Source organism: Fusarium subglutinans (genome assembly GCF_013396075.1).
Source record: "Fusarium subglutinans strain NRRL 66333 chromosome Unknown NRRL66333_c0000120, whole genome shotgun sequence".
NCBI lineage: Eukaryota > Fungi > Ascomycota > Sordariomycetes > Hypocreales > Nectriaceae > Fusarium > Fusarium subglutinans.
The window spans coordinates 15926-29021 of NW_023502183.1; the positions used below are offsets into that span (position 1 = coordinate 15926).

General features: G+C 49.2%; 4 protein-coding genes across 4 annotated transcripts; 2 read left to right on the forward strand and 2 right to left on the reverse strand.

Moving 5' to 3' along the window:
* Positions 1 to 854: 854 nt before the first annotated feature.
* FSUBG_8613 (uncharacterized protein) lies at positions 855 to 4657 on the forward strand (the record flags this gene model as incomplete). Its single annotated transcript, XM_036687039.1, has 4 exons — positions 855 to 1252; positions 1697 to 1948; positions 2461 to 2810; positions 2862 to 4657. 4 exons carry the CDS (start codon positions 855 to 857, stop codon positions 4655 to 4657), a joined length of 2796 nt encoding a protein of 931 aa, XP_036535884.1.
* A 611-nt stretch (positions 4658 to 5268) lies between these two features.
* On the reverse strand, positions 5269 to 6035 carry FSUBG_8614 (puromycin n-acetyltransferase; the record flags this gene model as incomplete). The annotated part of the gene is made up of 2 exons (XM_036687040.1): positions 5269 to 5657; positions 5750 to 6035. 2 exons carry the CDS (start codon positions 6033 to 6035, stop codon positions 5269 to 5271), a joined length of 675 nt encoding a protein of 224 aa, XP_036535885.1.
* Positions 6036 to 8906: 2871 nt separating this feature from the next.
* Positions 8907 to 10742, forward strand: FSUBG_8615 (uncharacterized protein; the record flags this gene model as incomplete). Its single annotated transcript, XM_036687041.1, has 4 exons — positions 8907 to 9043; positions 9099 to 10154; positions 10241 to 10575; positions 10669 to 10742. The coding sequence occupies 4 exons, from the start codon at positions 8907 to 8909 to the stop codon at positions 10740 to 10742; spliced, it is 1602 nt and encodes a 533-aa protein (XP_036535886.1).
* A 482-nt stretch (positions 10743 to 11224) lies between these two features.
* Positions 11225 to 12831, reverse strand: FSUBG_8616 (uncharacterized protein; the record flags this gene model as incomplete). The annotated part of the gene is made up of 4 exons (XM_036687042.1): positions 11225 to 12166; positions 12239 to 12435; positions 12516 to 12716; positions 12780 to 12831. The coding sequence occupies 4 exons, from the start codon at positions 12829 to 12831 to the stop codon at positions 11225 to 11227; spliced, it is 1392 nt and encodes a 463-aa protein (XP_036535887.1).
* Between the last annotated feature and the right edge of the window lie 265 nt (positions 12832 to 13096).

Genomic DNA, 13096 nt, shown 5'->3' on the forward strand with positions numbered 1-13096 from the left:
GACTACCGTCTTCAGAACCCTACCGGCCGCTTCATGCGTTATCCATCTAGTCATAGCTTTTAGCGACCTACATACTTTTCTGTCGTAGTGGATTCGTCTCATCTCTTCCCATTCCCCTACTTTGTCGCATGTTACCAAGACCTGACATAGCCACTGGGTCTGAATCAGATCTCTCGCTTTCCAGCATCCTCCCTGTCTTCCTCTGTCACTAATTGGAGCCTGGACCTTTGAATAAAGCGGCTCCGATGATCTGAAGCTGAGAGGACCCTTTTTTTGACAGCGATAGAACAATAATTGATCCTGGTCCTTGACAAGATCGGCAACCTGAAATCTTCGGTTCAGCGGGTCAGACTCGATCTATCTGACACTCCTGTCACTCTTCTCACCCCTTCGCTATGCGTGAAAAAAACAAATAGCATCCGTCTGCCAAGTTTCATGTTATTCTGCACCGAACCTAGACCCCAGTCTTCTGGAAGACGTACAAGAAACAGCCGTCCCCCTGACAGTTAAACGAATTGTCTCTCCAATCACTTCGTTTTTCATCCTCTTTACTTTGTTCCTTCACCCATCCGTGGAGTGTCTTCGCATTATAATCGATAATCATTCCGGAACGAGGTTGATCCTGTTTCTAGTACCCTGTGGCGGTTATCATGAGATTGTGATCCCCTGAGCCCCTCCCATTACCAGAAAGACGACTTCGAATTCCGATGCTGTAATCAAGCAAAATACACACGCCCATCATCCGTCTTTTCACGAACCAAGGGGCGCCAATTGCACATTCTAACAGTTCCATAATCTCTCAAATCATTCTAATACGGCTTCTGTTTGGACAAGTCTCTACACAGACCTCAATCATGAAGATTGAGTCAATTCTAAACCAGTTCAGCGAACTTGACACGGAAGCGAGAGATAGTCGAGAAAGCCCACAACTTTTAAATGAGCAGAAGGAACAGAGAGGCCCGTCATTGTCACTGTCAACTCCGTCACCCGACTACACTCAGTCTAGAACACCTAGTGTGCGATCCGATAGTCGAACTCGTACGCCTTGGGATGCTGGTGGCTACTCTCTGCCAAGGGATATTGGCCCCAAGAACGCCTCACGGTCCCCTTTCACGCCAGTGACTTGGGAGGAGCAGCAGGAAGCTGCGAGACGTCAGAATGCATCTAATTACCACTCCAGACAAGTATCAATGGATACATCAGCCAGTATAAGTCTTCCTGGTTCCGCAGGATCATATGCGCTACCAGTCCGGTAAGAAAACTCAAAACCACAACCCGGTACGGGCATGACAAGCTTGAGGTTGACATTGCTTCAAGTAGAATGCCTTCCACTCCAGAAGTCCATCAAGATGCTTGGGCGCCGAAAAGGTACCCCCTTTCTTCCACGCTGGTGTATATTCCGGCCGGTGGTCGACGATCTAGCTTGACTAACAAGACTAGTAACCACAGCGAGCGCCGTGCTTCCCAGCATATGAGAAGGTGAGTTATGGTCCTGCTAAAATGTCAGTACTGCTGTTCTGAATGGAATACTGCACACTGGCGGCCAATCGCAGGAGTACGCATACTAAAGCGAATCAAGATCAAGTCTCTGGACGGAATACAATACGTCGCCAGCTTCAGAGAGCCATAAGATATCAGATAGCCGCAGCAGTTTCTCATCTTGTTGCTCATCGACCTTCTCTGCTGGCCATTCCAGATTCTCATCGGTATCTACCATCAACGGGAGCAATACGGTAGGCTCTGGGATCGCTGACCTGGAAGCAAAATTGGAGCGACTTCCAAGGATAACAGCGCCTCTCCCTCCGGTAACAGTCGGTTTGTCTGTGAAGTCGCATGCCCGTCAGCGTACCAATGGTGCTGGGTCGTTGTACGCGGGTAGCCCATCTGACACGATTCTAGAGGCGAGGATGATGAGAAGAAAGCACTACCACTTGTCAGAAGATCAAACGTAAGTCAATGTCTCTTTGTTCCTATGCAGAAGAAGATGAGTGTCAGCATGAATCGAAGTTCGTTCATTGTTTGCCCCTTGTCAATTGTCCAAACCATGCCTACGTATCGTTTGCATTCACACGACCCCCGAAAAGAAAAGAAGGGGGGGCAGCAGTATCGAACTATCTGAAAGCCTCAGGGATGCATCTCTAGCAGTTCGTGAATGACAGACAATGTTCCTATTGTCAGGAGAAAAACGATTGCCTGCTGCAGACGCATCTCGGATGGATTATGTTTAGTCATAAAAGCTGGTCCGTTAAGCGGGAGGAACTTGGCCCTCGAAAGCAGCATTGTCCCACTACCAACTTGGCCTCGAGCCGGTGAATCACACTGCGTGTTTATAGCTCTCCTCCCGGCAGCCTGAAAAATGCTTGCATTCTTCTAGCTCCCCCGTCCACCTTTCACTCCTTATGTCCTCGCACATTCCCCTTGTTGTCTATTGTCACTTTCAACCTATAAATTTCCCACCAGGAATATACTGACTCTGTTCCTTTTGCTCAGCTATTTGAAGCCAAAAGATCAGTTTCTGAACTCGTTAGATCGCGTTCATAAGCGAACCATCTCTGCACCAAACCCCGCCCAGGGCTCTAGTCCTTCTTTTCCTCAAGCACCAACTTCTCTGCCACAATTTACGTCCCGACAGCTTCACCCTCCAACACAACTGTCACCACAGATCAACTCGTCTCACGACCGTCTCGGCATCGAGAAGTATCCCTGGATCAATACGGGAGAGAGCTCCCCTGCACCTAGTAGTGCATCAACAAAATCGCCCTTCCAGCCCCCGGGGACTGTGAGGATGCAGTCCGACGGGCATCTTCCAGGTAATCTTTCCCTTCTCAGTACTCTCTTTTGATGTCAACTAATAAAATTAGGTGCATCTGGACAGGCAGTGTCCCATGCTAACCCAAATGATCGTGTGCTTGCATCATTGCCTAGATTGCAAAACGTGGCCATCAACGCTCCCCTCAAGGGTGGTGACATTTGTATGGCAGTTTCCGAATGCAACACTGATTCCGTACCTCGCAAGGTCATCTCTCATCTCTTTGGCCGCAACAAGGTCTGCACTCGTCGCATCCCAGAGCGTGTCTGGGTTTGCATGTGTCGCAAGCACTATCAGAGGATTCGCTACCGAACTGGTATCAGATTCAGCTACACTCAGATCAAGTTGGTGTACGAGCAGATCATCCGAATGATCTTCTGGAGCCGAGGTCTGGAGAATGCCAGCAGAACTAATCAGGAGGGCATAACAATCCGATCCTGGACATTCTCGATTCGAAGACGTGAGGTTAAGCGCCTGGCGGACACAAACAGTCGGGATCCCATCCCTCACTGGATCACGCAGAGCCTTGGCGAAGGCAAGACGCACGATGAGATCCTCGATGTCATCGAACGTCTTTGCCAAGAGATCGACCACGGGGATCTCAGAGAAGTTCCTCCTGTCGAGTTCCTCCCAGAGGTTGTTGATGCTTTCACGGACCAGCCTGCTCAGGTCCATCAGACATCGGCCAACACTCAATCCGGCCGTTCGTCGTTGATGGCTGGGGAGGCAGCTCCATCCCCCCTCCCATTTGTCAAGGAATCTTCTCCCCTCGAACCAGTTCAAGAAGAGGGATCTGCGAGTGAGCATTCTAGCCAGCAATCTTCCTCGTCGCCCACGCCTCCTGCTGCTTTCAACGGATCTCGACCTGTTCACCACTCCAGATCGTATACCGACGATATCTCCAACCGGACTGCTCCCTACTCATTCGGCTCTCGGTCTCCCCTCGCGAACTCTGGCATCCGGCCAGACACTGATCGACAACCCAGTCTTGGGTACTATGACAGTCAGAACCCAACAGCACCTTCAATGAGCTATTCCAGTATTAATCGTCATATGCAGGCGCCGATGACCGGTCACCGAGGTTCCTGCGATAACGCTCCTTACTACCAACAGTCTTATGGTGGCGATCACTACTATGACCCGAATGGATTCGTACTGACTGATAGAAATCTCTCGATCCATACCGCCGCTATGCCAATGGTGGCCAGAGCGGATCAGATGCATGGCACCGCAGGCTATGCTGCCCAACACAGCCCAGACAACCACCACCACTTCCTTGCGTCGACAGTCAATACTCAACTCACGCCCGCGCCCCTCAATTATCCCTCTCACGGGACTCCTCCTTTTCAGGCTTCAGGAGCGGTCTACTCGTATCCAGTCCCGGAAGAACGTCATTCTCAACTTAGAATGGGCGGAGTAGATAACTCACTGCATCATTCCATGGCAGAAGAGCGCCCGTTGTCTGATGCTCCGCGTTCACAAATCCACCAGCCCTACTGGTCTTCTGCCGAGACTGGGTCGAACACTAGGATCGGCCGCTCTATGAACCAATACCAGCAGCACACATTGGCTTCCGTTGACCAAGCTAGCCTCCATCACTTGCGCCAGTATCCCAACGGAGAAGTTCCAGAGCATGGCGTTGCTGATCTGGTCACTGATGAAGGTGTTCTGACCACGCAACCAGCAGTGGCCTACCGTCCAAGATTCCAACACGGCTACGCATCCCCCCCCGATTCTGACGACACTCTCGCCCGAGGCAATTACCAGGCCTATCAATACAATCTTTTAACCAATGGCGATGAAGAGAACATCCACGGTGATCGAGCTTCCGACAGAAATCGCCAGTAAGGAACAGATTTCCTGAATGCTGGCAGGGAGCGCAAGTTTTTGAGGCCTGACCTTGTATGCCGCTTGCAAAGCTTCCTGTTTTGACTCCTTTTTCTTTTTGATACGAGCTGCACGACGATAATGAACTTATCTAATTTGCGTTGCCTCCCCGTCTGGGGCTGTTCATCAGTGCTGAACTGAAAAACGTTGCGCCCTTAGCATTCACCCGACCCCGTACACCCCCCTTTTGGTATTTCCGGCCCGTTGTCTGGGTATATCGCCCCTTGGAGCCCCTGAGGAAGCACAGCGACACAGCAATAAGGCATGTTTCTGCATGACTTGGAACAGGGCGGATATTTGCTTGATTCTGATGTTAATTATAATTGCTCCATCGTCTGAGATGAGATTTGCTATTATGGAGATGCTTATGACATAAAAGTTCATAACCTTGCTGGGCTGGAGCGGCCATAAGTAGCCAGATAGATGATAGATGAATGACACATCTGAACAATGTTTCGATGAGGAATCGTGATTAGATTTTGGTTGATGGCGCTATGTGACATCCGCTTTTCTTTGTTGAGAGATATTTGTGACTGCTGTGAGATCTAGGGATGGGTGCACAGTCTTGATGATCAATCCCCCCTGAACATGATGATGCCGCCGTCCCAGTCCTTCAACTCTCCAATATTGGCCCTGGCCACTTCTACGTAGCCAAAACGCTTGTAAAATTTGTCGAGCCCACGCAATCCCACCAGCCAAGTGGGAACTCCTGCACGATCGGCCGCCTCCAAGCCATGCTGAAGGAGCAGGGAACCATAACCACTACCTTGGACATGAGGAGAGACCCCAAGGCTAGACAAATACCAAGCTGAGCGACGCCGGGAAGAATTGAGTATGTCAGGTTCAATGGTACTGAAAACGCGATCGTAAATACCAAGTCGATGAGAGTCTACGTGGTGAAGAGGAAATATGTAGGAATGTATTTTCAGCGCCGCCAACATGATGGGGGCAACCCAAGCGTCTGTATGAGTCAGTGCTTCGAACATGTTTTGATATTCGCAGGGTTTGAGTGGATAATGCAATAGTTGGCAGAGATTTGCAGGAGAGACTTACGAAGTGAGAGCCATCGCTCACGGAAAGACAAGGAGTTGTCCGGTATATGCCACCAAGTGAATCCCACAGTCCTGCCTCTGGCATCATCCAGCATGGTAAGAACATAGCCGGGCGTCCAGTAGCGCATACGAAAGCGCCGAGTAACCCACTCACGAAAGGGAGTTGAGTCGGTGTGTCGGCTTGGGAACATGAAGTCGAGCAGAGTTTCTTTGTCGAAGCTCTGCATATAGAGATCTGTAGCCACAGTGAGATCGGCAATGGTGCCGGGGCGGATGTGATGGGTCATCTCTGTGGTTGTCATATGCTTTTGATGGCCCTTGAAGGTGAGGATTGACTCCGGCGATAAGATCCGAGTGTCAGCCTGGTATAAAAATAGGTCTTATATCGGTCTTCGGGGAGTGTTTCGAAGATCAACTGCACAGATTAAACCTCTGGAGCTGCGTATTGGTAATTATATCCGTGCTGAGTTAACATAGGGGGGTTGCTTTGGAGGTATCAATGGACCTAGTCACCAAGTGATTGGCAAACAATATTCTCCATTCAATGGACTTTAGTTTTGGTCAGGCTGAAAGTTTGCACATCAAGTAAATAACAATCGACATTTGCAGCTATTTAGGCAAGGCCTCAGGCGAGTATAAGTCTATCAAGCTGCCATAACGGGATTTACGCCGGGTGAGTCAGTAGTTCATGTTAATTCCGAAAACGCTCGGATTTTGCTCTGACAGAGCAGGGGTCCTCTCGCTTAACCGCCTATTAGGGAGTGTATATGGCATGCTCTCAATTCAGCTTACATCTGCTGATATCGCGGCTTTTTTTTATTTTTATAAAAGAAAAACCTGCTGGTGTTGCGGGAAATATTCAACGGCTACTTTAGCAGACATGCACTAGAGTTTCGTGAGCTTAATTTAGCAACTACTTGCTGAAGATGGAACGATAAGACAAGGCTATACCAGCATCAATGGAAGAGCGCGAAGGAAGTAGATACCTTAGTCCGCAGCCCTAGGTGCTGGTAGTGACATCTCGTATCCATCGTGGCAGAGTCAGTTGATTCGCAATCTCGATAGGTCTCTTTCCTGTCTCAGGTAGTTGAAGCATGTTAATTCCACTGTCCTTGGACATGGATCGCAACAGTCAAGTGGGGATGGGTCAATATTCAGGGTTTTGAAGGAGGTCATTGTTGGTGCATTAGGTAGGTCGGTAGGTAGTTGATGTTTGAATGTAAAGGTATTAGCTTGCGATTAGTAAACAAAAAATCATCTGATCCCAGTGTTTCTTTTATTAGAATATGATGGGTTCTCGTGTTGTCTGTACGAAAAAGAAAAAGGTCGCATGGTGGCATCTTATCTTTATCAATGCTACCTACCTACCCAGGTGCCCGAGGGGCCAGCGAGGCGGTGATGTCATACGCATTAGAGTACCTATCGCGAACAGTCGAAGCTGATGCTAGAATGAACTTGAAGAGTTCAGTTTGAAGATGCTTTATAAGTGATTTGATATAGATTCGATCCATGTATGATCGAGATCTGAGGGACTGATTGCTTCGGGAAATCATTCAACATTGTCATCAAACTTGTAGATGGGCATGATTAATTCAGACCAAGCCGCAACTCCAACTACCGTAGCGGAGGGTCCGTCCCCTCAAACTACTACACCTAATTCTAAGCGTAAGGTAAGCTTGGCTGTTTGGGTGGCACGTAACGTCCGGGCGCGCTAACCTGCAAATGACATCGCTGTAGATGGGGGATGCATCCACCATGGGCATGACATGACCATGGGCCTCACTGGGCTGAGAGGTAACGGTCTCTCCGGGGAATCGGGATGGGGGGATTTGCAGCGTGACCCGGCATTTCGGACACATGAGATGTGATTGATGGATGGACGGATTCGATCTTAGGGGTACCTAATTCCTCTCAGACTTCAAGCAGCGCAGCATGTACTTACTGATTAGGTCTCTAGTCAATCAATCTAGGCCCCGCATCTCTCTCCACTAGTGGGTTTTGAGGGTTAATCATGCCTCTTGAGGAAGCCATCTCTGCAGTTGTTGTCTGGGTTTAGGAATTAGGTCGTTAGGTCGTTAGGGCTGTAGTTGAAGTTCCATGATCAATATCTTGTACTACCTTACCTTAGTACTACCTTAGGTACCTAAGTAAGGGATTTAAGTACCAATGTTAATACCTAAGTAGGTAAGTAGGTACCTAGTTCAAACTCTCCGTTGATTAGGCATGTGCTGTCCATGTTCCTGCTTGCTTCGTGGATTTTGGCTCCTGTGTCTTTCCCTTTTCAGGTTACTTGCGACATTACACCTTATTTGAAATCATCCCTGAGCTGGCAGGCCCTTGTGCCCCCGCTCTTTCCGCTGTCTGCTTTCTTCTTTAGTTAGGCCCCATTGCCTTTTTGTCCAATTTCCAATATTTACCTTATCCTTTCAAATCAACATCTTCAGCCTTCTTCTCACAGCCTTGGGTTCCATCACCATTGCCCCCCTGCAGCGGCTGACTAACCGATTAGACGTCATCCTTGGTTTGGTCCCTGTCAATCTTGACCTTGCACCTGGCACCCGGCGCCCATCTACCGGGTTCGCCATCCAGAGTGCCGTATGTACAGCACGGCATAGTGTACAGCGTACAGTTACCTACCACCCGCTGTGCTGCGCATTTACTGTGGTCTCTCTGCAGTGCGTATCTGCAACCACCCCTCGGCCTATTCTGGCCCCAGGCCTGGAAGCATCAAGAGACCCATCGACATCTAATCAACTCTGTGGCCCGGGGGGGCATCATGTTCTCTTCGTACTGAGACTCGACGTCAAATAGCCCTCGTTCCCGGCCTCAATGTCTCGGTTCTCCTCCCCTCTTTCCTTGCCATCAGTCTCATTATCAGTATCAGACAACAGTCTCAATCTTGCACCAAGCTCAACAACACGTACACATACAATCACATTTACATCTACATCTTGCTCCTGCTCACGGTATACGCCTATCAAACCACTCTGTCTAGGTAGCTCAAATTCTTCCATTACCTCCTTGCTGTCTGACATAATAAAAGCGTAGTCAGCATAAGTCGTTTTTCTAACGTACACCCACCACACTACCTCCTCAAAGTACAAGCCCATCTTACGGGCTACATATCAGCCATCACGGATCCCAGAAGAAGAACCATTATGTCTCGCTCCGTGTCATCTTCACGGGGCTCTGAGTCTCCAATGGAGCCTGAACGTGCGCACAGAGCCTGTGAAAAGTGTACTCGTACCAAAAAGAAATGTGATAAAGCATTGCCTGCTTGCTCTCGCTGTACGAGGTGTGTAACTGCCCTTGCAACTCGATTTTCCGATCTCCTTTGACTAACTCGCCAGACTTGCAACTACGTGCTCCTATGATTTTATCTACACGGCCCCAACAACCGCTGTTGTGGAACCTGGATATCTTGCAGGATCTACACCCAAAGAAGCATATGGGCAGGGTATATTTGACCCTGCTTTTGATGTTTCCAGCTCAATGGTAATGGCGTTGCTGTCATCGCGCAACATTCCTTGGCGCGAGGCAACCGAACGCTACTTTGAGACTATGAATCCCTGGTTCTCTGTAATCCATCCGGAACTCTTTGCCATCCGTACCGACAACCTAGGGTCAGGAGGCAGCTCCAATACCGATCAAGGACCCCGCGATCCTGCTGTTGCTCTCCTAATCGTTTGTATGCAGCTCGTCTCTCAGTACGACGATGAAGCTGCTGCCGCGAGCACCAACGTTAATGAGGGTAAGGACATGATCGAGATGCCAGCTTATAGGGCTGCCAAACGAGTCCTGAGCGTCTTACGTGGTCTTTCTGCTCCTAGCATTGAACTTGTCCAATGCTCCATCCTGCTGGCACTCTTTGAGTTTGGCCACGGTGATGTAATGCGTGCCTATGTGAGTATTGGAGATGCAAACACTATGGCCATGGCCCTGCGCATCGGCCCTGGAAAGTATATCGAAGCTGAACGAGAGGCCAATATTCCTTATGAGGAGGAAGAACGTCGCTGTGTCTATTGGAGTCTTTTTGTCCTCGATCGTCTCATTCATGTCGATTGCTCTCTCATCCATATGCCACTTCAAGTGCCGTCCCCAGCCGCCGATGATTTACTGCCAACAAGCAATCTCATTTGGCACAATCAGAATCAATCGCCCACGCGTTCTGTTCAGCGACACCCTGCGAACGTGGCCCCTTCGGTACCTCTGGGGCCATTCCAAAGAAATTGTCAATGTGCAATGCTCTACACAAGAGCCTATTCTCCGAAACCCCAAGGGAACCCCAATGCCTTGTTAGAGGAGTATGTCGAACTAGATATTGCAACGCGTGCTCTTGTCGAGGCTATGATCATGCAGACTTCTCGTTGGGGAGATTTCTACGAGTGTTTCGCCACTTGTACATGGTAAGACGGACCCTGGGACATGAAGCACAGCCGAATATTGTCTCTTTCCAAAGATAGTTCTTGAAAACGAACTGACAATGACCTAGTCTCCTTCTTTTCCTTTACTGTCGCCAGCTTCGCGCCGCCAACACCATATCCGCTGCAGGGCCTTTTTCTCCAACCGCCGATGACATCGCCCCTAAAGCCATCGCCGGTCTTAATTTCACAATACGTATCATTGCCGACACTACAACCGACTTGAACGATCAACTCGCCCATCGCCCTCACCTTCTCGCCCCCTGCTCACCTGTCACGCCATACTCGGCATACCACTGCCTCATGGTCCTGAGCCACCTCGAGCATCTAATCCCTGAAGCTGACACAAGATTTCACAACATTTTTGCGTCATTGCACTTTTTTGCTAAGAGATGGGGAGTCGCTGGTAAGTTCTTGAGCTACTAGCAAGGCGCGCCCTGTCAGGATCGAGCCGTAGAGCAGAAAACGATATAGTGGAAACGCATCTGACTCTATACAGGACAACTTGTCAACAACGTTGAACTGTTTCTAGCGGACGCTGACGAGACACAATGGAGCTTCATGGATGAATGAGGCGACCACGACGAAAGCTATACAAACGCACCATGTTTATCACACAATGCCATCTAACCGAAACGACTAAATATATATTGGGTATTGACTTGAACGAATTCAAGACCTCTTTGGCAATATTGGCATCTTTTTGAGCTCTTACGTCACAGCTCCATAAGACGAGGCACTGCTTCATCAGTTTGGCATACCGCGAGGTTTCAATTATTTCTATTCGTTTACAATCGAAGATAAATGCGTATACCAAGGCACATGCACGATCATAGTACACGACACCTCCAACTAGACGGCCGGCTTCTCAGTCTATCGGCGTGGAAAGCAAAATGCCTAAGTATCACTCCTATAACTTGGAAATCGCTCAACAAATAACACAATCCGTCAAAATAATCGCTCACTTGCAAACATTAAGCGTCTCAGCTGTGACTCAGTCTTTTTGAGATCATGAAGGTTCGAAGGACTCAGGATAACCTTTCGTCCTTTACGCATTACGGGGAGTTTCCCACAACCAAAATCAGCAGCATGCCATTGAGGATACATGATGCGACGAAGGTAGTCCAAACCGCCAGCAGATGTGGAAATGATAGTCGGTCGTGCCGGTATAACGTCATACCGAGGGCACTACAGGCGGTGAACAAGCTCGCAACAACGCCAACAGTAACGCCCGCGTCAACTTCAGCTCTGAGCCTGTGTCGACCGGTAGAAATAAGTGTGCCTGCGACAAGGAGGAGCAGAAAAGACACGGCAAAGGAGCTGATCGTGCCCCAAAATAAGGTCTTCTCACGGTACAGATGTGCCTGCTGTTGATTTAGGCTGGGAAGGGCATAGTGTGTGGCATATCCAGTCGCGGGGAAGCCATCTGAGCTAGCATATCCCGCTTCCTCGTCCGACTCGCTGCTGTTGAAGGTCGTGCTGGAGTATTGGTAAGGTGAATGGTTGGCACCAAGTAGAGACTGTCGCTCCCGGGCGTTGCTGCGCTTGAACCAACCCCTTGCCTTCTTCATGGGTGCTTTGAGGACAGTCTGCAGGTAGTCGAGTCCCGGGAAACTAATGCTTTCATCTGGGTTTATATAGATAGCATATCCATCATCATCTGCTGCACATTCACTCCCATCGTCATATTCGTTCCAGTATTTGGCAGGTTCTTCTATCTGCGGTGGAGGTAAGAAATCGAACGTAGGTTGAGCGCGGCTGGTGGGGTGATGATTTGTCGAGTTAAGAGATCCCGAAAGAGATTGACGTCGGTATGACTGAGCTGGGGATTCTGGTGAGCTAGGTTCGCTCAAAGCGGGAGCGGCAGCGTTGAGTGTGCATGTGATGTCGTCATAACGTTGTTTCAAGGAGGAAAAGTCACGGCGAGTGAAACTTTTGGGGTCGGAGAGAATGTTCTCATAGAGACGAATACCGAGGGTTGTAGAGCCAGTCCATTTCTGTGAGCGAGTGATCGATCAGTACCTTGATCCAGATGTCAAAACTCACACCAAGCAGTCATGATGACGTACCTTGTATTTTTTGGTGATCTTGCGAAAGGCGACAGTCTGAGCCTTGACGAAGCGCTCGAGGGATTGAATGTCACTGCCACAACGAACCAATTCGCGCTCGTACTTGGTGAAGCGTCTGTGGTGCTTGATGGCAGACTCACCGGCGAGTTGTTCCTGGTTCTTTGATGCCCAACGATTGATGTTCTTGGCGAGGTATTCTAAGGAGGTGTTAGATCTGGCATGTGGTCGCGTGCCACTCGAGACGTGGCGCAGAACTACAAGTCAATGAATGACATACCTAGTCGGCGCGAAATCTCATCTGCTTTGCTTGAAACAAACAACTGCAGTCTTTCGTGCTGACGATCGAGCTCCATGTATAAGCCATCCTCGAATCGCGAAAGAGCCTCATCTTTTTGTCCAGGAATGGCCATAGCCGTGGCCTGGTCGCGCGTCGTGTGCATCTTAATCTCATGCTTGATGGAATTGTAGTCGAGGTTATCTACATCAAGAAGCAATTGGTCAGTATCCCGGAATTGTTTCGAGGGAGAGGATCGAAACCTACGGAGACTCCATTCTGGAACAGACTCTCTTTCGAGGTGGTCGCCAAACTTCATGTCTGATCAATTATAACAAAATTCGGCAATCAAGGGAATGGACGTCAACTAGAATGACAGAGAGAGAGAGAAAGAGAAAGAGAAAGAGAAAGAGAAAGAGAAAGAGAAAGAGAAAGAGAAAAGGAAGAAAAGAGCGAATGATGGTATCACCAATTCTCAGGCTCGCCCTGCTACCTGTCTCTTCCTAATGTTCAGGCGAGGCCTTTGAGTACAGATGGATGCGAGCCGTAGAGAAAGGATCACAAGTCGAACTGAATCGAATTGA